Genomic DNA, 24,307 nt, shown 5'->3' with positions numbered 1-24,307 from the left:
TTTACTAACAACAACTATAAAATAATGCTATGATTCTAATGCTAATGATGGTTAAAATCTGTTAAAATAAACATTCCTCAAAAGCCTGATGGATTATATTTGAGACTCACATTTTAACATGATTTTTCTAAAAAAAAAAATGATGTATGAATAATCAAATAAACCTAACTTGCTTCAGTCCAGTACATGTTCATCTTGAAATATTAATAACAATATAAAAGCTATTGTTTACTTTATAAAAACTGAAGAGGGACGTTTTTACTAAATAAACTATTAATCAGTAGATTTTGTGGAACAGGTTTATCAAAATTAACAAAACTTCTTCCGAGTCATTTGGTTCATTCAACGAACGAAACGAACAAATTAACTCGGAAAAAGATTCGTTCATTTTGATGAACGAGTTCGAACAGGAGAGTCACGAACGTGCATCGCAGTACAGAGCAAGGCGACCATTTGAGTTTATGAAACTTAAACTTTGTTATTTATTTATTAAATGAGCGATCGTTTCGCTTGATAAGCCCTTTGAACAGTTTCCAGTTTGCACCGAAAGTGTCTTTTGGACCTTGAACCGTTTGGTTCCCATTGAAGTCCATTATATGGAGAAAAATGCTGGAATGTTTTCATCAAAAATCTTAATTTCTTTTCGACTGAAGAAAAAAAAGATGTGGACATCTTGGATGACATGAGGGTGAGTAAATTATCAGCAAAAGTTTTTTCAATAGTGAACTACTCCTTTAACTATGAGTTTTGCCACTAAACTCCTAATTACTGCTTATTAATAGTTAGTAAGGCAGTTATTAAGAGAAGTTATTGGGTGATTAAGGTATGTACAATATGGTCATGCAGAATAAGGCATTAATATATGCTTTATAAGTACTAATAAACAGCCAATATCCTAGAAATATGCATGCTAATAAAGAAAAAACTAGTTAACAGTGAGAATTAAAGCCTACAAAGTGTTACCCCTTATTTAATAGGAAAAACTGAACATATTAATCTGAAAGCACTGAATTATAAAGGTGTTTTCCACATTAACTGGTGCTCTGTGAAATTTTTGAAATCGATGCGATCGACTTTTGCTTAAGGGTGAAAATGTTTCCCATGCAAATTTTGCAAGAATTCTACACGCTGACTGTGAGCTGTGCTTCATATTTCACATACTGACAACAACAGACAATAAACCAAAGTTTCGCACTTGTAAATGCACCTGTACTCAAGAAGACAGTGTATTTCTAATAAAAGGACTATATTTTCAGTCAGAATGATGGCAACTCTTGTAGCCAAGAAAGTATTTGTTGTCAAGAGCTGCAGGTCACACATTAATCAACACCTAATGACAAAAGCCCATTTTCACTCAAGAAATATACAGAAAGAGACAGGTATTGACTTTAGTGGCAGACAGAACAAAACAGGGGGAAAAGAGAGTGAAAAATGACTGATTCGGACATGAACATTTCATTTTCTGAGTAAGTGAAAGATGGCTCAACACATACAGACGCGCACCTGTGGAAAAGGCCGATTCAGTTTGAGAAAAAAAGAAAGTCAAACACAGAAACAAAGCAAATGAAAGAAAAGCAAGGATTTAAATGACAGAATAAAAGAGATGTCATCAAATCCTATATTATTTCTCTGTTTAAAATGATTCATATTTCTGCTGGTACTTTCCATGAACAGGGCAAAACGGGATAGTTCACTAATAAAATGAAAAGTCTATCATCATTAATAATAATAATAATAATATATTTATTTTTTATAGCGCCTTTCAAGAACCCAAGGTCGCTTCACAAAATAATACAAACAGTTGACAGACAAGAGACAGGCAATCTGCTAGTTTTAACAATTAAACCAGCATAAAAGCAGATGGAGACAACAATAATGAATGGATTAGATAGGCAAATACATACATTTTGATAGAGAAAGCATGTAACATGATGAAGGGAAAAAGTGGAGGACAGAGAGATATAGCGAGACACTCATGTTGTTCGAAAAGGTTTAAAAGAAAGGTTTCAAATGACACGAAGGTGAGTAAATGAAGTAGTGTCCCTTTAAATGAACATCGAAATTTGAAAAATCTAAAAAATGATAATAGATTTACATAATAAATTGATTTAAATGGAAACTTCTGACCCAATTGGCAGATATTTGTTTCTCGTTTTAAGCTTAACCCCACTTGATTTTGATTGTTTTTGATTTCCAACTCATATTATGTAATTTTGCATATGAAATAGGGGTGGTTGATTGCGATTTCACTTTTTTCATTTTAAATAGTGTGTAATGTTGCTGTTGGTGCATGAACAGTATCTGCAAATTTGCAGCTCTGAAAGTTCAGTGTAAGCAGAGATATCGTCTTTTAAAAATCAGGAAGTATATTGCCTACAAAAACGACTCGATTGGGACTACAGCTGGGTTTTAGACGTCACTAACATGGGGCATTAACCTTCTGGACAACGTGAGCGACAGTTTAGCAAATCACACCACACCGGCCCAAACTAACCAATCTGAGCCCACTGCCTGTTTCTGAGGGAGTTCGAGAACAGATGAGAGTGCGGATGACAATAAAGGTGAAGTTTATGAAAAATAAGACTTTTTAAAAAAAGAAAAACCACGAATACATGTTATATTGCACCCCATAAACACAATCATGCCCCCCCCCCCCCCCCCCTTTAACCCTTATGCTGCATTAGGGACATTTTTGGTCTTTTGCAGTTTAATTTCTTTGACCATTTTGGCTGTTTTAATGCAAATGGTATGAAATTTGGCAAAATTGTGACTTTTTGGATACATGTAAAAAATGTGATCCCATTTTGCAAAATATGTATAACACACACTGTGTAGATCAAATAGTAACACTCAGCACCATAAAGACCAAAAATGGCCCATTGAAACCCATTAAAACATTGTTTAAATCTGAGGCTGTCAGTAATACATGAAACATGATTTTTGCACAAACATCCTTTCATTTTGAAGCAAAAGCATTATATTTGCATTATATAGTGTATTCCAGCAGATGACGTCACTACATATTTATTCCCTATGGGTGGAAATGCACCTTATTTTAGGCAATAGGCAATGTTTAATAGGTGGCCATTTTTGGTCTCTAACGCGCTAAGTGGGATTTTTTGCAAAGTGGGACTGTGATAATCCAAATCTAAAGTTTTCTCTTTGCATTTAGTTTATTGAAAATAATTGAATTTTTGTGTTTTTTCCTCTTATACAAATCGATGGTTTCGCAAACAAAACTGGTAATTAAAGGGTTAAAATCCTGAAATTGAATACATTTTTGGTAGTTATGATGAGGACTAATGCTGGTTAAAAGATTTAACTTGGTAAAAGTGGAAAATAATAATAATATATAATATTTTAGGCAATGTTTAATATGTGGCCATTTTTGGTCCTTAATGCACTCAACGGTGTTAAAAATCTAATGCAGCACAAGGGTTAAGAATGTTACCTTTAAACATTTGTACTGGAAAACAAGGCAAAAATACGTAAAAGAAAATCACTTGATTTACATAGACATGTTCATGGTAGGTTAAATTGAGCTATGTGCATATGCATGCATAACAATTCTCACAGATTTGTGCCTTTAATGTTTACAAAAAATAGCAACCAAAGTGTACCATATTTATGGAAAGTGCTGGGGAATGAGAATGAGGATCTGAACCGCTTCACCATCAACACCTCCTCCTCCCTCTCGCTCCCTCTTTCCTTGCCATCCATCACCTCTATCTCTCCCAAGCCAGCCTCTGGGCATTAAACAGCCACCCTTGAACCCACGAGACCCGATTCTGTCCAGCCTGAAACATGCAGTCATTAATAATACACAGGGGATTGAACCTGCGAGGAGAGGGGCGGCCCAAACTGGGCGGACATTTTGTGAGATGAGTCTGAACGCTTCTCGCCGATGCATGATTGGAAGAATAGTCATGTCCTCCTTAGCTATACATATGTATACACTACACTACACTGCTCCGAGGTTGAACTCTCTATTCAGCAAAGAATACTGAAAAATACAACATTAATCAGAAATGTTTGAAATGACTTCTGAAGGACTGAAGTCTGGAGTAATGATGCTGAAAATCCAGCTTTGATCACATGAATAAATTACATTTACAGTTATTTTAAACTGTAATAATATTTCACAATATTACTGTACTGTATTTTAATCAAATAAATGCAGTCTTAGTGAGCTTAGAGAGATTATTTTCAAAAAGTATATATGCACATATAAATTAATCTATACAAATGATGAGCATATATACTATTATTGTTGTAAATATTAAGTTTAAAGTTCCTCTGTGGTGAAAATCAAGTTTTTAATGTAGAATTTTACATTTTTAATATGCTTTAAGACAAACCATGTGCATCACACCGGACGCGAATAGCGCGTCAGGCGTGAATGATTTCAATGTTAAGTCAATGCAAAGACGCGCTACGCCAGTAAAAAATTTGTGCGGCGCGAATGAGGCGTAGAGCACGGCGTTGTAGACGCGAATACGCCTCATTCGCGCGTCAAGTTCACGTGAATGGCACGAATTGAGCGTCTGGTACGTTAAGCGCATTACACACGAATGATTTAGTTAGTGCTATTTGTGCATTCACGCATTTGACACGAATTCGCGTCTGCCGCTCAGTTGAAAAATCTGAACTTTGCCGTCAATTCACACCTCGTTAACCAATCAGGAGCCTGCTGCTCGCTCACGTGGTGAAGGAAAAATTATTTTGTAATGTGACTAAATGCCTGGTGTGGTTCTACTGCACAACAAAGCAAATATTTTATCACTTAAATTTATTTCAATACACGAGACATGTTAATTCTGTATTGAATGTTATTTATTCCATATCTAGATTTTATGAAATATTGTTTTGATGTAAAGACAACCATACATGTGCATAAGTTCGTATCTGGACGTGAGAGAGAAAAAAAATCACAGGACAGGTTAATAACTTTTGGAGGCTGGCTCTATTTATCATCAAAACAAATGAAAAAATAGGTGGATGTGGGCGAGGGTGATCCTCGCTCCGATGCGGGACAACAGGTCATCAAACTGGGCGCGGGACAGGAAGTACCGCTGACAGCGGCCGTCATCCAGCGGAGCTCGAGCGACAAATAGTGAAACTCGCCAAACGGTTCGCCTCTGAAGGTGGACACAAATATGGCGACTATGATCCCCACGCCGCTGTTCTGCTCTCCAGAGCGGTGACTCTCTCGATGAATGCTCGATCAACATAAAAAAGATGGCCGTCAACAGGTTTCGATTCTGACACACGTGACGCGCGTAAATTTCGATTCAAACTTTTGTTTTTAAGCACATCAGTTTCAATCTTGACGCGCGAATTAACACAAAGTGCTCAAGCGTCAAACTAGATATTTTCGTGTTCGTCAGCTTAAAAATTCGTCACGCATAGAAACCTTGCACACCGAGTCCGTTGCGTATTTCTTAAACCTTTGCGGGAAAAAACGCAAAAATACCAAATGGATTCGTCAAGCAGTGAGGATGATTTTTGCCCTCTCTCTTATTGAAAAGGGAAGAAAGAGAAAATATTACGTCCATCCAATCCTGAAATTGCGCCGAGAGGAAGGAGAGTTCCTTATCAAGGAGTTGCGAATTTATCCCGAGCGATTCAAAATTTACCTCAGAATGTCAGTGGGACAGTTCGATGCTTTGCTAGCGATTCTGGAGCCACATATTAAAAACAAGACCACCAATTTCCGTGAACCAATCGATTCTGAACGGAGACTGGCAGTGTGTCTGAAATGGACCAGGTATGGACACACACACACACGGACAAACACACACCCGCGCGCGGCCCGTTGGAAGCGCTGGGCAGACAGAACAGCTAGGCTGTTATTGTGTATTGTGCCCAAATACATTAGTTATCGAATAGGCTGCTCAATCACACCTTATTCGATCCTAAATTTCAATCTGATTGAAAGGGGAGGTTTATTAATTTCATAATCCAATATAGAGAAGAGAACATAAACACTTGATCGAATTGAAAACCGAAACTGAAAGCACGGCGCATATGTGCAATGATTTGAGGACGAGCTCCCCCCGGCCCTGAATTGTCAAAAGACCTCTCAAAGCGCTGGCTCTGGATGCGAAAAACGCAGAAAATCGAACCCGATCCGATTAATTTTATGACGGACGAAAGTTTCGGAGGCGGTGTGCAAGTGTGACTGACATAACGTGAGGTCGAATTTTTTTTTTAACGTGCGAAAATTTCGGATGCGAATTTCGGACTCGGTGTGCAATGGCCTTAACTCTGAGAACTAGAACATGGTTTGTGTAACTTTAGCAACATATCAGCTGTTTGATAACGTACTCAAGACAAAGGCTAATCATATTAATATCTGTTACGTCATTTTGGTGATCCAAGTTGAGTTTTAAGGGATAAAATGATTGACTACAGGGGGACTTTAAATAGTAAGACACTATTTAGCACCAAAATACAATCCCATAATACCGGACATTCCACAAAACCATAACACCAGAACTTTATATGAACTAAATTCAAGGCCATTTGTTGTCGTTTTTGGAGCTTGACAGGTTTAGAATGATATAAGGGTGAACTATTTCTTTCAAGTAAATGATTGCATCAGGTTACTGTGGGAGTTTATGAAGTGTAGTCAATACATGAGCTCTACTGAGTGTATCCACTTCTGCTGGCTTATTATTTCATGCCTTTTTACTTCATATTTCCTCTAGGGCTCAATTTCCTTCATATTTCCTATGTTCTGAACCTCTACTATAAATTCTTAATAACTGTGATTAATATGTATGGATTATTGAAGTAACATCATCCAAGCCTCATTTCAATCTTCCCTCAAAATGTCTCACTTGGCCACAGGATTCCTTTGTCTGTCTCTTCATCTCCTTTCCGACCTCCAAAACCGTTTTACTTTTACGCCAACTTTTTCCAACTGTCCTCTAAGTCTCTTTCATTTATTCTAAACCTCTCTCTCCTCTTCCTTTCCTGTCCATTTCTCTCGGTCTCGCTCCTGGTCCCTTTATTCTCCTGTTGGCATGTTCTTCATGTCCTGGCAGTGGATCTGTGATTTTACCCACTGGAGCTGAATCAGGGATTACACTTAAAGGCACTGACGGTGACATCTCTTTAATATTCCACCGGCTCCTCCTGTCTTAGAGATCGTTTTGCTCTTACAACCTCAGATACAACGAGAGATCACAATGAGTTAGCCGGCTCAGTCTGAAGCACACAGTGAGTCTGTTAGCATAGAAATAGGTGATGTCACACTGACCTTGTTGTGCTGCTTTTTACTTGACTTAAACATGAGATTCTGCTGGTGTTTCCAAGTAAATCCACTGCTTTCTGCCTAATCTTTTCCTGCCTGTCTCCAGCTCATTTCAGTTTTAGTTCAGTTCGGTATCATTTAGTTTACTGTAATTCAATTAGTTCAGTGCATTTCCGTTCAGGTCAGTTCAGCTTATAATTTAGTTGATCCGAATTCATATCAATTCATTTCTATTCAGGTCAAATCAGTTAAATAGTTTATTTTAGATAACTATAATATATTTGATTTGGGTTTGTTTCACTTCAGTTATTTTAGTTCATTTTATGTCAGTTCAGTATAATTTATTTGACTGTAGTTCAGTTCATTTCTATTGAGCTGGTGTAAGGATCCATGGAGGCATGTTGAAGCGAAGTGCAGTTTAATTCAAAATAACACATTACAAGATAAAAGATAAAACATGAACCAAAAACTGCAGACATAGACTTCAAGACCGAGGTTACATGAAACAATACTTGACAAAGACACATACATGAGGGCTTAAATACACTTAAATACTTAAATAAACAAGATTAATGACAAGACAGGGACACCTGTGAACAATGAACAGACGATTAACCAATGACAATGATCCATGGCAGGATCACATGACAAACAGGGAATCACATGACAGACATGGAACATGAGATGAACAAAACTAAAACGTGACAGAGACAAAACCAAATCGCGACAGCTGGGCTCAGAATAATTTAGCTCAGATCATTTCACTTCATTTCTATGTAAGGGTTAATGCTCGACGAGGTGTCCATTGTCAGGTTTTACAATGGACCTCCGCTGCGCGTCGGCCGGTTCACGCCTCGCCGTCGTCCATTAAAACCTGACAATGGACACCTCGAAGGGCATTAACCCGCTTATACCATGGTCACTTGCCAAATAAAACATTTTTAAAACATTAGCTGTTAGTTTATATTTTAATTAGGCTAAATCAAGTTTTTACAAATAATAACTCGCCTGGTTTATTTAGCAACCGGAGATATTTATAGTCCGCTCAGCTTGTAGAACCCTTCAGGTTCAAAAATGCATTTTTTGTTTTTCATGAAACACAAAGGTAGGCATAGTTATTATTATTTTTTTAATTAAAATAATTAATCAAACAGGCTTCTTAGGCTTGAAACGCTGTACTCTCCTCCTGCCTTGGTTGTCTGGACAGCTGCGTAAAACTCCCGCAGGGTCTCATTCAGAGCAGCAGCGGTGTAATTTTCTTTGCGACGTTTCTCCGTTTCATTTACATTTGTATTTCTTCAGCAGCATCCCAGTCGTCAAAGTTGTCATATTCTCCATAAATGTTAAAAGAAATAATGAAGTCGCCGCTCATTGTTGTATTAGTAGGCTATGTAATATCTAACTAACGTTAGATGTTTGTTTTGATAGAGCAAATTGTTAACGGATACTTTGACGTTTGACTGCCTGTTGCTATGGTTACTCACAGCTGTTGTAGGCAGCGCATTTATTTATTCATTTCGAATGGTAAACAGGCAGTTTCACCAGAACTACTTTACTAGGTGTCCTCTATCACTTTTTAACGGACACCCTGCAGCCAATCAGAATCGAGTATTCACCCAGACCATGGTATAAGCAGTGATAATTTATTAAATTAAGCTAAACTTCAAATCAGCTTATTCCTAAGGTCAAGTCAGTATCACTGAATTTAATTAATCAGTTCAATTCCAATCAGGTTCAATAGATTAAGATTCACAGTAACATACAGTACGTAAATTAAGTTCATTTGAGTTCAGATCAGTATTAGTATGTACAGTATGTGCCAGCCAGAGACTGTAGTAACTGCATTATTTAAAGCTATTTGTTTACAGCCATTATTTAGACCGAAAATGTATTCATTTGTTATGATTAATTTCAAGTATTTAATGTACAGTATCATGTTCTGGGCCCGGTTAAGTAGCTATTTATTAATAATCTTTTTATTTGACATCCTTTCAATCTGTGTTGCTCTTCCGTTCATCCTTCTGTCTGGTTACGTCGCCCTTCAACGCAAACATAATCTTTCTTACAAATAGGTTGTCTCTCCATCTCTCTTTTTCTCTACAGACATCCTCCAATCCCACAATTGCGCCAGAACAGCTTACACGCTTAAGAAGTCAATGATCCATCTCAGCCTGGTGACAACTGACTGATGTGAGACTTCACATGTGGCTTTGCATTCATTATGTGGTTTCAAGCCGTCACCACAACATCTGTTCTCATAGACGGGGTGTGAAAAATCAACTCACAATTCGGAATCATCTGTCTCATTTTTACTTTTGAGATTAACTAACAACTGCATGCTGATGTGAAAAAGATTGAGCTATTTAGTCTAATTATGGCTGGCTGGCCAAGTTTGCTGACTTTTGGTAATCTGTGTGCTTTTCGAAATTGTTTTGTGCCGCTGATGGGGTCGGTAACCTTCACAGTAATGAGGAAACTAAACAAATCTGGAGGCCAATCTCCTCTGGCTGTCAGCCTCAGGTATCCTCATCACAGCTGTGCTTTAATGGACTAAACTCACTGCATGCTAAACAACATTTGTGTGTGCCCTGGCATTGTTCCCGTGAAGGAATCAGACAGTTTACTTCTTTTCCTCTTCCCATTAATCCCATATTTAGTCTGTCTTTCTCACTCTCTCGTCCTTTTCATCTGTAATATAATGTGCGTATAAGACTTTACATCATCAGAAATTCAACTGTACTTCAGAATCACACATTCACAGAGCAAAAGCAGCCAGAAGCTATTCACTATCAATGAAAGTTGGCAATTTCTGGGAGCATGACTGATGGCAACCAGAGCTTGCAAAACTTTAGGTTCTGATCAAGCGAACACAAAGTTCCTTGGGTGAACGCAAATGTTGTTGCAAGGGGAATGCAAAATATTTGTATGATGGAGATGGGTAAGATTTCGGGTGGGGTTAGGGATCAGGGGGTGGAAATGGGTAAGATTCGGGGTGGAGTTATGGATCAGGGGGTGGAGCTAGGAAGGATTAAAGGTGGGGTTGGGGATCAGGGGGTGGAGATGGGTAGGATTAGGGGTGGGGTTAGGGATCAGGGGGTGGAGCTAGGAAGGATTAAAGGTGGGGTTAGGGATCAGGGGGTGGAGATGGGTAGGATTAGGGGTGGGGTTAGGGATCAGTGGGTGGAGATGGGTAGGATTCGGGGTGGGGTTAGGGATCAGTGGGTGGAGATGGGTAGGATTTGGGGTGGAGTTATGGATCAGGGGGTGGAGCTAGGAAGGATTAAAGGTGGGGTTAGGGATCAGGGGGTGGAGATGGGTAGGATTCGGGGTGGGGTTAGGGATCAGTGGGTGGAGATAGGTAGGATTAGGGGTGGGGTTAGGGATCAGGGGGTGGAGATGGGTAGGATTCGGGGTGGGGTTAGGGATCAGTGGGTGGAGATAGGTAGGATTAGGGGTGGGGTTAGGGATCAGGGGGTGGAGATGGGTAGGATTAAAGGTGGGGTTAGGGATCAGGGGGTGGAGATGGGTAGGATTAAAGGTGGGGTTAGGGATCAGGGGGTGGAGATGGGTAGGATTAGGGGTGGGGTTAGGGATCAGGGGGTGGAGATGGCTAGGATTAAAGGTGGGGTTAGGGATCAGGGGGTGGAGATGGGTAGGATTAAAGGTGGGGTTAGGGATCAGGGAGTGGATATGGGTAGGATTCGGGGTGGAGTTATGGATCAGGGGGTGGAGCTAGGAAGGATTAAAGGTGGGGTTAGGGATCAGGGAGTGGAGATGGGTAGGATTCGGGGTGGGGTTAGGGATCAGGGGGTGGAGATGGGTAGGATTAGGGGTGGGGTTAGGGATCAGGGGATGGAGATGGGTAGGATTAGGGGTGGGGTTAGGTATCAGGGGATGGATATGGGTAGGATTAGGGGTGGGGTTAGGGATCAGGGGGCAGAGATGGGTAGGATTGGGGGTGGGGTTAGGGATCAGTGGGTGGAGATGGGTAGGATTAGGGGTGGGGTTAGGGATCAGGGGCGGAGATGGGTAGGATTTGGGGTGGGGTTAGGGATCAGGGAGCGGAGATGGGTAGGATTAGGGGTGGGGATCTGGATTTTGTGTTCTGCAGTGAGGACCTTCTCCTGTTCTATTATTTGTTTCAGCCCCCATTCAGGGAAATATTAAAGCTACACAATGTAACCGTTGGCCTTTATGTATAATATAAAAAGGCATGATGTGACACAATTATCTAAAAAATTATCCAAAAAAGTTTCATACTGTAGTATAGGTTTAAAAAAATGATGCATGAAAAAGTGCAACAGAAATTATTAGCATACGTGAGTTTGATTCATGCAACAATTTCATGCTTACAATTTTCATTGTAAACTGCAAGAAAAGGAATAACTAAAAATATCTTATTTTAGTGTTAATATTCAGTTTGTGATACACTCCAAAGCTGTGGCCAGTGGTGCCAATAGAAATGTTCATCCAGCAGTAGGAGCGCCCACTAAAATCACATTTACAGCCACCTGGTGATGTGTGAATAACCCAACCGTATTTAACTGCCCTAACTAAAGGCATCATTTATCTGCAGTGTCTGAGTACACTGAATAAAACAAACTGGTGTAGGAATAGATTTACTTACAATACATATAATTACAATGATATGGCAAGTAACACATTAAATTAAACTTGAAATTTTGAAGTAGAGAGACTGAAAGCGTATTTACTACGATGGCGAGAGAGATCAAGGCACTCGAAGTTGGACTGTAGGTACTATATGAATATTACAAGATTTTGCAAAAAATGTTGTATCTTTTACCAAATCCTCACTCTTCTTCAGACAACATCATTTTTTACCAGCTTTGCTGTAGAAAACCAAAGTCACTCCTCAAATTTTTAAAGATCTTTTTAAATATCCTCTGAAGAATGAGTTTCTTAATGAGCTTCAAAACGACAAAACAAGAACATCTTGTAGGTAATTAAATAAGCTGCTTGTGAAACCAATCTCGTACATAGTTCATTAGTCATGGTCTTGGTTATCCTAATTATTTCTATCCTTGACAATCTTCCCAACAGCAAACTGACACTTTTGCTCACCTTGAAATAGCAAAGGTTTATCCCTAATCATTCCCTCACCAGTCTTCAGCCAAATACAGTAAATTAATGTTATCTTTAACACAAATCCCATCAGCAGAACTCATTTTCATGCCAGGACTGGCCCCATGAGATAAGCCTTGTCAGAAAAGCCACAACATAACATCTTCCAAAGAAAATCATTTTTTTCCCCTGCTCTAAATGGACTCTATACCCACAACCAATGCCAAGAGCAATCATGTGTAATGGAAGTTTAATCTAAGAATATGATCTGGTAATGATGGATTCATAACCACCAAGTATTTTCTATCACGGTGTCATAATGTCATTGGAGACTGGGATTGTGAGACGTACAGCCAATTAGACAACAGGACAGCTTGACTTCTGTTATGATTACACAACATTCTTCATAATACCAGGTTGTGTCTCTCGTGGCTGTAGGTGATATGATATAATAGTAGCATATGAATTATTAGCGTCCAGGAACATCATGAAGGATATATTTTGACAAGGAACTCAAACTGAGTACAAACTGTTTTTAAATGCAAGTGTAATTACCTATGAGAAGTTCATAAAATCATTTTGTCTTTTGTCAATGTCTTTTCAGTGTTAACACGTAGCTCTTTAGCTAGCGTTAGCATCAATGTTCTTTGTGTATTTTTTAAGTATCAATGGTGTTAGACCAGGGATGGAAAACTCTGTCCTGCAGAGTTTAGCTCCAAACTCACCTGTCTATAGCCTTCTAGTGATCCAGAAGACATTGATTAGCTTCTTCAGGTTTGTTTGATTAGGGTCTGAGATGAACTCTGCAAGATAGTGGCCCTCCAGGACCGAGTTTGCCCATCCCTGCACTGCCATATATTGACCTGGATCAACATGATCATTTCTGAGTTTTAGAGAGCACATTCTGCCATCTTGCAATAACTGTATGCACATTATCTCTTACTAATCATTTTTCACCATAATAATTGTTTTCCCACTTATTACACAGCTACTGACAAAAGAAATAAATAGCTAGCCTATGTGGACATATTGGTTTGAGCTGTTACAACTGATAACGGAGACGCAATATGTATTGCATATAAACCAAGAATCTGTGATGTGATATGAGAGATATTAAAATAGTACAGAGGTTTCAGTTCCCTGGATGGTCTGATATGCAGCATTGACATGAATGACCAAGACTATTAGAAAATATCAGATCGCTAAATCCTGTGATTGGCCAATCAGGGTGAGGCAGATAACTCTGTAACAAACAATGTAAAACAAATTTCCTATTTTCACCTAAAATGTAAAATAAATAAATAAAAATCCAGGGCAAGTTTCCTGCTGAAAGCCCACCACACACCACCTTACTGGTGGACAGGAGACCAATCAATATGGGGATGATTAAGAGGCCATGATGGACAGAGGCCAATGAGCAAATTTGGCCAGGATTTTAACGCATATCATATGTATGACGTGGCGCTACTGAAACCAAAGCTGTCCTCTATCTACCAGTATTGCAATAAAACACATTAAACACACAAAAGTCAGGTAATGTATTCCAGCCTTTAGACTTCCGATGCTTTTGAGAAACCCAGCCCAGTCTGTCAATAACACTGTTTAGTTTCGGTATCTGAGTAGCCCCTTTTTCTGAAACGTGCAGTGTGCTCTGATTGGTCGGCTAGATCAGTGTGTGTTGTGATTGGTCAACTGCGTTGGGCGTGTTTTAGAAATGGGAGTTTAGAAACAGTGCTAACTGATATAGAGAATAACCTTTTCAGGCTCAAAAGGTTGATTTCTTTAGCATTTGATAACCATTCTGCAGAAACAGAATCTGAAAGACTTCCACGATCTGTAATCCAAGTGTTAAGAACCTGGTTTGCTCTTTATTTTAGTTCCCATAACCTTGAATTTCAACAGTTAGTGTATGTGTTTAAATACATGCCAGTGACCTTCTCCTATTCACACACACACACACCTCATGCAATCCTGAGCTCATCTGGGCATAAAATCTGTTCTATTTAAAATCTCCTCACAGTTTACTGTCAACCGGAAAAAAATATGTTTATCATATATGTATGTACATTTAACAAATAAGCTTTAAAGCCCACTCTTAGGAATGAAATATCCCCCCAAAAGAGGCAAGAGAGCAGAAAAGGCCTCAGTCGCCAGGGCGATCATCAGATAAGATGGTTTTATTACTCTGAGAAATGTCATGTGATAACACAAAGGGCATAGGAAAGACAAAAACAAAGACAAACTGATCTATAAATGAACATGTCTCCCAGGACAATGTGTGAATTATTCACTGTTTTGCGTAGTGTCTTTTAATACTATTATTTTTTATTTTTATAATGTGAATTTTACAATAGAACCAATGGTCAATGTAACCTCACCTATACCATGTTTGGTCTCAATAAACTGATACTTTGAAGATCGAAATGATTGTGTGTACGATATGTTAAAATCTGCACAACATATTAGTATTACAAGAACTTTCATAGTTTCTTCATCAGCAACCAATCCAGCTCCACATGTAAATGAGCATGCTTCAAACAAATATTCATAAATCGCCAAATTTTCCCACTTGGAAATTCCACCCTTCATTGGTCAAGCAAACCCGGAGAGGTGGGACTTTTCTCAGGCTTTATTAGAGACAAATTCACAGTGACCCACGCTCTTCTTCTGACTTCTACTGATGCTTCTTTGGGTTGATGTCTGTGGGGACCCCCATCGGGGCACATGGGCGCTGATCACAGCCTGCCCAACAGAGTCAGACTGTAATTTCTTCATTCCAACTCAGAAGAAAACTGCAATTTTACTATCACTGAATTGACAGCCATCAACTCTTCCGACTTTCTCCTGGTTGATCTACGTGGCCTCTCTGGCTCAGGTCAATCTGCGCTCTAGCCATGTAAACTGAGTCAAAGAAACCATGCAAGTTCACTCATGCATGACTCAGTCCAGACTCATGCATGGAACCATCAAAATCATTCAGGAACTTCAAAATCCTTCAGAAACTTCACGAAATGCTTTTACTGCAAAAGCCATGCAAGTATACATTTAATGATCTAAAAATAATAAGCTGATGGTTCTTTTCATAGTTAAAGGATAATTCCGGTATTTAACACCCTGAGTCTATTTTGTAGTTTGTTTTGAATGAAATAGAGTGGTGGACTTAGAAATTTTGACAATGGGTCCTGTCTCGACTTTTTGACTATTTTAGAATCGCGTTAGACAGCGTTAGACTGGCTGTCTATGGGCATGCACAAACATGTCCATAAAACAACCCTTAGCGTTCATTTTCAAAACTGTGCAACTCACCGAGTGGTTGGTGGTGTTCGTTGATGTTCTGAAACAAGTAGCATAGCGAAATACCGCTTCTGTCGTGTTTTATTTGTCATTTTTTAAAATCGTATTGATGTCTGCTGGAGGACTCAGTGCTCGTTGATATTACTGCGCTAGCTACCGGAAAACGGAAAGGGGTCTGTTTACATTTGGTTGTAGTCTTTCCGCTTGGTTCTCCGTCTCTCAGAAAGCTAGCGTGAGCAGAGCAACTGTGCTCCCGGACTTTTTTACGGTGCGCTAGACACCGTGTTCCGTACAGCGTCCTGGTTGTCGCCATCAAGTGGTCGGGAGTGTGGTAACGCTTCAGACTCAAATATCGAGCGGAAGTTTATACGAGGTTGTGAGGTATCTGAAAAAATGGTTCCACAATAGCAAACAACATGGATTGAAAGCATACATTTTGCGCCGATATTTGTTTTTAATCATCAACGAACACCACCAACCACTCGGTGAGTTGCACAGTTTTGAAAATGAACGTTAAGTGTTGTTTTAAGGACATGTTTGTGCATGTCCATAGACACCCAGTCTAAAGCTGTCACAGGCGATTCTAAAATAGTCAAAAAGTCGAGACAGGACCCATTGTCGAAATTTCGAAGTCCACCACTCTATTTCATTCAAAACAAACTACAAAATAGACTCAAGGTGTAAAATACCGGAATTATCCTTTAAATGGTTCTTTCCATAGTTCCATTTCCTGCTCCTGGTTTCATTCACTCACCATTTTACCAATGTATGTGTAACTCACGTTGCGTCAAGACGACGCTGTGGGAACGCTCTGCGTGATTGCGTCGTGAAGCACTTGTGAAATCAGTCCAATGGTGTCATGGCAGGAAGCTATAAAGCGCACCCAGACCAAGCATTGTCAACTTCTGTGTCTTCAGTAAGCACTCAGTGTGAAACTGTCTCTGTCTATTTATTGTTGTTTATCCACAAGCATATTATATACCTAGACAGGAAAATAATGGCGAGCAAATAGCATTTTGGACTGTGTGTTCCTCCCTACCCTTGCTTCATTACGTGTGGGGATAGACACGATTTATTTGTTGTTTGCTTGGGAATCGAGCATGCACGGTCAGCTTTAGTAAAAGGGTGTTCATTCATCTGCACCTGTTGGCTTTCTTCTCGAGGGTAGAAAGTCAATAAAGATTCTGCAATAAAGATTATGTGACTCGATCTCAGATCTCATGTGTGACGAGGCAGCGCATAGATTACGGAGCTGAAATTAGAGTCTAGTGACTCAGATCTCGGGTTTGCCAAGGCAACCTTTAGACAATGGGTCCGCAATATACAGTATATGTACAGGGAACTGAGCAGATGCAATTTCCCTTTCTCTCTTTCTCCTATGATTGTGTGCAAACTAATTATGTGCTTGCAGACTATTATTTATGGTTCTTTTTGTGTATGAGATATGAACTTCATTTTGAGAAATTAAATGAAATATTTGTCTGGCTTTGAAAGTAGATATATGAAAATGAATACATTCAACCTTTCATCCAGACCAAGTTCTCTATCTCTGTATTCAGCCTTTCACTTGTCTGGTTCTACTTGTCTGGTTGATATTTGGCTGGATTTATTTAGAGAAAATTAAATATGGACTTATCTGATGTCTGTATTAATATTCCGTACTATTCAGCCTTTCATCCGTGTTTACTTGCCTGGTTGATCTTTGGCTGCATTTAATTCTGAGGAAATAAATGATGAAATTCCTGGGGAATGAATAACACCTCATTATACGCTACCCATCTCCCTCCGTTGCCCTTCCGGGCGCAACGGTCTACAGCGAGTTCTAGTCTCAGACAAGCCCTTATCTCAGGGTCCACCCGGAAACGTAGCGGCGCTGGTATCCTCACCCCTTCCGAGGAGGGTCTTAGAGCAATTAGTTCAGCTGTTCCCTGCCGGTGCGCCGCTTTAGGGAACTGGTTGCTTGAGTAATACCAGAGACGAGTCTCGAAAGGCTGTCTAAATTTTCAGGGGGAAGTGGTTAACCCCTCACTATACGGTGGCCATTTCCTTTCGATGCCTTCAGGGGGCCGTTCTGCCAAGCCCGCCACCTCATGTGCGTCGGGACGCAACGGTCTACGACGAGCCCATATCTCTGTGTTCGCCCAGAACAGTAGTGGCACTGGAATGCTTGTCCAATCTGAGGAGGGTCACTCGATTGTTCCCTGTCAGTTCGCTGTACAGGGCACTGATTTGCTCGCTCGAGTAACATCTAGACCAGTCTTGAGAGCGTGGGAACTTCTGCCCAACATATCTCAACAGAAGCAGAGCGTCTGCTCCTGAGCCCCCACTAAAGGATGGGGTCGGGCTGGCGCTCTCAACCGTAGCCTTCAAGGGGTAAGATGGATCTGAAGACCGTCGTCATTTCCAGGAAGGCCGGGGGATAAGGTTCTGACGCCAGAGGGGTCAGGCCAACAAGGGTAGACTGCCCTGAAGTAAAGTGGTTAACACTTCATTATATAGTGGCCGCTGCTCTTCAGTGCCCTCAGGGGTTTCGTTATGCTAACCCTGCCACCTCGTGTGTTTCGGGGCGCAGGGGTCTCCAACGAGCCCATATCTCCATGTTCGTCCGGCAACGTAGCGGCACTGGGATGTGTCGGGCTGTTCTGCAACAAAAAGCAGAAGCCAGTCTCGAGAGGCTGATACCTCTAGTAGAATTTTTGGCAGCATGGAAGCTACTGCCAAATGTTTCTCGCTGGATCCTACAGACCATAGAAAAGGGTTATCAAATACAGTTCGGGTCTCATCCAACCATGTTTATGGGGGTCCTAACCACCGTGATGGGACCCGAGCAGGTTCTGGTAATGGAACAAGAATTGAAAACCCTGCCAGAGAAAGGGGCCATAGAATATGTACCCCCCTCCAACAGTGAAACTGGATTCTACAGTCGGTATTTCATCGTTCCAAAGAAGGATGGGGGGTTGCGTCCCAGTCACAGAGCAAAAAGTCTACATGTTAACCTTGAGACAAATCATGCCACAGATCTGGGGTCTCATTTATAAAACTGTGCGTAGAATCCTTACTAAAAGTGTACGTGCGCCCGAAAGCCAAAAATGGCGTACACCAAAAAATATTCTGATTTATAAAACCGTTCGTACGCTAGAACCTGCGCAGAATCCCCTTTATAAACCCCAGTCAGCCAAAGATTGTCCGCATTGTCTCCTCCCCGAAATAACCATATATGGAGCTTACGATGGCTAATTTAAATATGCATATACTCATCTGCATATAATTTGCATATGATTATTCATCCATGTGATACCATGTTAAGCTACAAGACGTTAGGAAAATATGAAATACAGATGTGCCGTGTCACAATCATTTTTTTTTAGTAGCCTATAGCTTTTTTTGCCTTCAATCAAACAGAATCAAATCAAAAAGACATTTAACTCCAGTTCTCCATCGGCGTCGCCAATTCCCTTTGTCTCCAGAATGTGTGTACGCACGGCTCAAAGTTTTCTTAAAGGTGAGCACATTCTTCCGTCAAGTTTGTTTTTTATAGATCACAATCTTTGCGTGGAAACTGACGTACGTACGTTTCCAGCCCCGTTTTGTGCATCCACACGCTTTATAAATGAGACCCCAGATCATGGTTTGTCACGTTAGATCTCAAGGATGCATGTTCCTTTTGGCCCGTTGTACATGAGACCCTTGCAGTGGTGGCTCAGGCTGCAACCGAGGTGTTTTTCAATTCACTCCATTCAAATCAATTATTCTCAACATGACAGACAGAGCGTACGAAACATGCTTTTCAAATCTGGTAGTTAGGGTGAAAATATTTTATTATGAAAAAATGATGGCCCTCAAGGCTAATGCATACAAAGAGGGACTAATTAATTTCAAGTACGCCTCTCATTTGTGTCTGGTAATAGAAAAAACATACGTATTATGAGACACTTCAGATTAAGCTTAGCCTGATTGTTGGCTAATGGTTAAACATAATGAGACGTTATAATATCCAGACATTAGAGGCTCTTTTTCCTCATCACGCCAGGTGGAGTATGAGCCTGTTATAATGGTTTGGTGTGTGTGTGTGTGAAAAAGATGGGCTAACGCTGACTAATAGATTGGAGGAGAAGTTTACACACTGCAGTTGAAAAGATGAAATATCATGGAGCCAATGCTGTAAACAAGTAAATGTCTCCATGACCTTCAGAGCTATGTCCTTGTAAAAGTAAAAAACAAATTCAACTGTTGGCAATCACTAACAGTGTAAAGAAATTAAAAAATATCTCTTCTGAAACTCCAAAGGAAACAGTTAAAGAGGTCTTGACAGAAGAAATCAAAATTGCTCTGGTCTTCTGACATATAAGAGGTCTTTGTACCATTAAAACATCCTGTTAGTTTCAGAGCTTAAGACATCCTCCTCATTACTGTATAAACAAAGCATTTATAAAATCAAGCTTGACAAAAACAGCTCGTTTTGATAGTGCAGGATGTGTGATGCACACTGGCAAACACATTTGCATATGACAACCTCCACAACAAGACATCGATGAATAGTTTTACATCATCGCACCATAGGCTCCGCCCACTTGTATTCAGTCACTTAATGGCTGACATTTGCCTTCACTGGATGTGAACGTAACATCAAAAGCAAATTATAAGCCCATTATAATCACTGACGTTGTCTACACTGGATACAGTATACAGATGCGCATTTAGTTTCTGATTTACTTCACACACTTGAGTCAGTCAATAGGACAAATGAACAAGTGAAAGAACGTTTCAGTTTAAACAGTTCATTTGGGGAAAACAAGTGGATGGTTTATTTGAATGGCGTCATTGGATCGTGTCGGAGGATTTTATGTTTGTTCGGAGCTTTTTACTGCAGATTGTTTTGGTGACGATGCTCAGTGTAATGAAGAGTTCACAAAGAAACTTTAATTGACAGTTGAAGCAGTTAGCAGTATTGGATCTGACAGCAGTTACATCACAAACCGTAAATAAACGTTTTCATAATGCTTTGTCTGAAAATGACGATTATATATAGGTAATGTTTTCAAACACTTACTCATTCAACACTTTCTCCTGTTTTTTAGCTCCATCTCCTAGACCCCTCCTGGTTTGTTATTTCTCCCGGGAAACTCCCCTAATTTGCATGGCCCAAACGCCTTTATGAATAATCGGACCAATATGTTGACCAGTTGCCAGATCTTGTTTTAAATGCATTATATTGACACAATCCACACATAAACATTTGAAGAGTTCAGATGCAAAAGCCTCTAAATGCCATTTGAAATTTTCTTCTAAAATAATCATTTTTATCAAGCTTGTATATTTAAGTTCAGTAATTTCACTTAAATGGCAATGAAGATTACCTATTAATTGTCATTTAAGTGAAATTACTGAACTTAAATACACAAGCTTGATAAAAATTCTTCATTTTTAACCCGTTCGTCATCTCAACCTGGCAACCTATCTCCTGGATTTTGAAAACCAAATGTTGACAGCTATGGTGATGTCTACTGACAAGCCTTTTGTACAAAAGCTTTACTAACATAATAAATGAACCTCAAAGAACAATAATTTAAGGCGACACACTTTTATCCTATTCCAGGTGAATAGGATCAAAATTTTAACTTACAGATGTCATCATGAAACTTGAATAGTTGATTACTCGCATAAATAGGAGAAAAAAATGTATTGCAAGTTTTCTGTAATTTTATGTTTAAATATAAGTGATGAATCTGACCATTGAAAAAAAGAAGGTTCAAAATTATGTTTGCATTTTGTTGATATATTCAATGAAAAGACATTTTCAGAGGGGATTATGATTATCTCCTTTTGTTACCAAATCAGAAAATACTGACAATAGCCTTAAAAATTAGATTTCCGCCCTATTTTTAGGCATAAAATGTCATATAACTCAGGCCAAGAGTGATATATCAACATATCCCTCTGAACAAACCTTCACTATATAGTTCGGAATACGGCTGTAAAGTTTGGTGTATGTAGGTGCTACAGAAGTGGAAAATCGACATTAGAAGTATGAGAAAAACTCATTTTGAGAAAATGGCCTTTAAAGATTTTTTTAAGGGATTTATGAGATTTATGGGACATTTCGAGTTAAATTGCCCATTTTACTTTCATGATTGGTTGCTGATAAACAGGAAATGACCATATTTGGATCCCACAGCATTGAAGAGGAGAGAGAGAGCTTTCTAACCATAGACAGTAAAAGAAATGGACACAGCAACCCCGTTGATTTCAACGGAGAGAGTTGAAGCTCAACATGGGCACTCACTTCCTGATAGCCTTCTATCCTGAAAGCGTTCTGCACTGAGCTTGACGACGTAGATGTCACGTGAGCAAACTGACTGACAGTTGTAAATCTTTTAGTAGCTGTGCCAAGACAAATTTTAATCGTGAACAGAGACGGCGAAGCACGACCTGGAGCACTTTTGGTAAGTATTCTGATTAATTATTTTGACATTTTGCTTCTATATATGCCATGGGCTGACTTTAGACAGTAAAAGATTGCTTGCGAGCTTCTCCTCCTGTCTACACGGTAATTTTCTACTGTGCGACGGACAGTCGAGTGGTTATGACGCAATCTTTAGCCTATTTTTACAAGAACGGCTTCTACGTGGTCATAACGTAACATACAAAGTAATGGAGCCTTTTATACATTGTTGTGTTTCTTTAGAAATAATTAATGGATAAATGGAGTCTTTGGACGCCTCAGATGTAAAGTTATTCGCTGTCAAAGTGACCAAAATGAATGGGAGTCAGTGGGATGCTAACAGCAGGTGATAGCTCGCTACAATGGCGGCCCCCGGAGGCAGATTCAACTTCCGGCTGATGGATTACCCCCTTGTTTCTAGAGGTGTGTGCGATGACAAGGTGCGGATCGTGATCACGGAGCAGCGGGATGATTTAGAATGTCAACTTTTGAGGAATTTAGGCAAAATCTACACACGCAAACAGACAAAGTGTAGTAAAATAAAGACCTAAATGTGTATTTAGGTCTGAAAGATGACATGTTATTAAATACAAATAGCCCAAAATCTCAAAATTGACCTGTGGAAAAAAAACTGTTTGTCAATGTTTTTTTGCCTGCCGTGTCTCGCCTTAAAAAAAGTCCATGTCATGACCTCTTTAAAGGGATACACCACTTTTTTTGGAAATAGGCTCATTTTACAACTCCCCCAGAGTTAAACAGTTGGGTTTTACCGTTTAAACCAGACAGTTTCTGGTCCCATTGACTTCCATAGTAGGAAAAAATATATACTATGGAAGTCAATGGGACCAGAAACTGTCTGGTTACTGATATTCTTCTAAATATCAGAAAATCGGCTGAATGGATTCGAAAATGATAAAACTCAACTCTGGGGGAGTTGTAAAATGAGCCTATTTCCAAAAAAAAAGTGGAGTATCCCTTTAAGATGGTAATGAGATGTCATTATTGACTTTCTCTCCTGTGGGGAGCGTGGTTGTGTACCTGTATTCCTTCTGTGCCGGGCTGCTGTAGCAGTTTGACGGTCCTCCTCGTCACCCTCTGCCCGCGTCCTTCATGCCAGGTGAGGTTGCCCCCGGCCCTGCGTGGCAGCTGATAGTTCAGCTCCTCTGCTGAGACTGTGTGGTCCAGCGCAGCCCGACAGAAGCTGAAGCTGGACGCAGCTGTGGAGGACACATGAAGAGAGATGTTGAGCACATCCCGCCATTTCATACACGGATCATCGTCATTGTTACAGGAAGCGCCATGAATTCCTTATTATGTCAATCACAGGTCATTGTGTAATTACAACTTCACAAACAAACTCAAAGTACTTTATGTGAAATAAAAAAGGTTTTAGCCACATTTAAAATGTATATTACTATTACAAAAAAAAAAAAATAATTACAAAAAAATCTATTTCAATTAAAAAATGTTATCTTTGAACGTTATTGATCAAAGGATTATTACGGTTTTCACAAAAAATATGCAGAAATAAGCAGCATAACTGTTTTCAACGTTGATAATAATCATAAATGTTTCTTGAGCATCAAATCATATTAGAATGATTTCTGAAGGTTCATGTGACACCGAAGACTGGAGTAATGATGCTGAAAATTCAGATTTGATTGCAGGAATAAATTACATTTTAAAATATACAAACATTGTATATTTTAGCCAAACATTTCTTAATTGTGACAGCCAGTTTTTTTCACACAGTTTTACAGCACTTACTGAAAGTGATCAGAACAGAAATTCAGAATAACAAAATAGACACTTTACATTGTACGCAGACAAACACACACAGACACGTTAGCTAGTAAACGGCAAGTTTTCTAAGCATATGGCACATGTATGATTCAGTGCCTGGCAACCCAACATGCCAAATCAGCAAACATGTGCTTAAAGTCCAGAAAAATAGAAGAATAGGCATTGATTCTTCCTCTAAGTGGCCATCGAGGGACGATCTTTAACCCTGCAGATACAGGAGACGGGTGAGGTGTTTCAGGTCATGGACCCTCTGAGCAGTATGTGTGTGTGCGTGTGTGTATACAAATGCAAATGAAGCACATCAGTATGTCAGTGTCTGTTTGTTATGCCAAAACATAATTATCATATACAGGCTCTTCCATGCATACAAAGTATCAGCATCTACCTACTGTGTAATATTATTGTGAAGCGGATATGCAATAGAAAAC

At 39.6% G+C, this 24,307-nt stretch overlaps 1 protein-coding gene across 1 annotated transcript in view; it reads right to left on the bottom strand.

The window, feature by feature from the left end:
* samd10b (sterile alpha motif domain containing 10b) overlaps positions 1-24,307 on the bottom strand; it is an 86,753-nt gene that overhangs the window by 29,965 nt on the left and 32,481 nt on the right. The window contains exon 2 of the mRNA XM_089124439.1: positions 23,115-23,293. Within this exon, the coding sequence (XP_088980565.1) occupies positions 23,115-23,293 (179 nt within the window). The remainder of the gene's footprint in view (positions 1-23,114; positions 23,294-24,307) is intronic.

Source organism: Pimephales promelas, chromosome 20, assembly GCF_988280905.1.
Source record: "Pimephales promelas chromosome 20, fPimPro1.hap1.1, whole genome shotgun sequence".
NCBI lineage: Eukaryota > Metazoa > Chordata > Actinopteri > Cypriniformes > Leuciscidae > Pimephales > Pimephales promelas.
The sequence above is the reverse complement of the archived record's forward strand: the minus strand, read 5'-3'. Positions and strand labels throughout refer to the sequence as shown.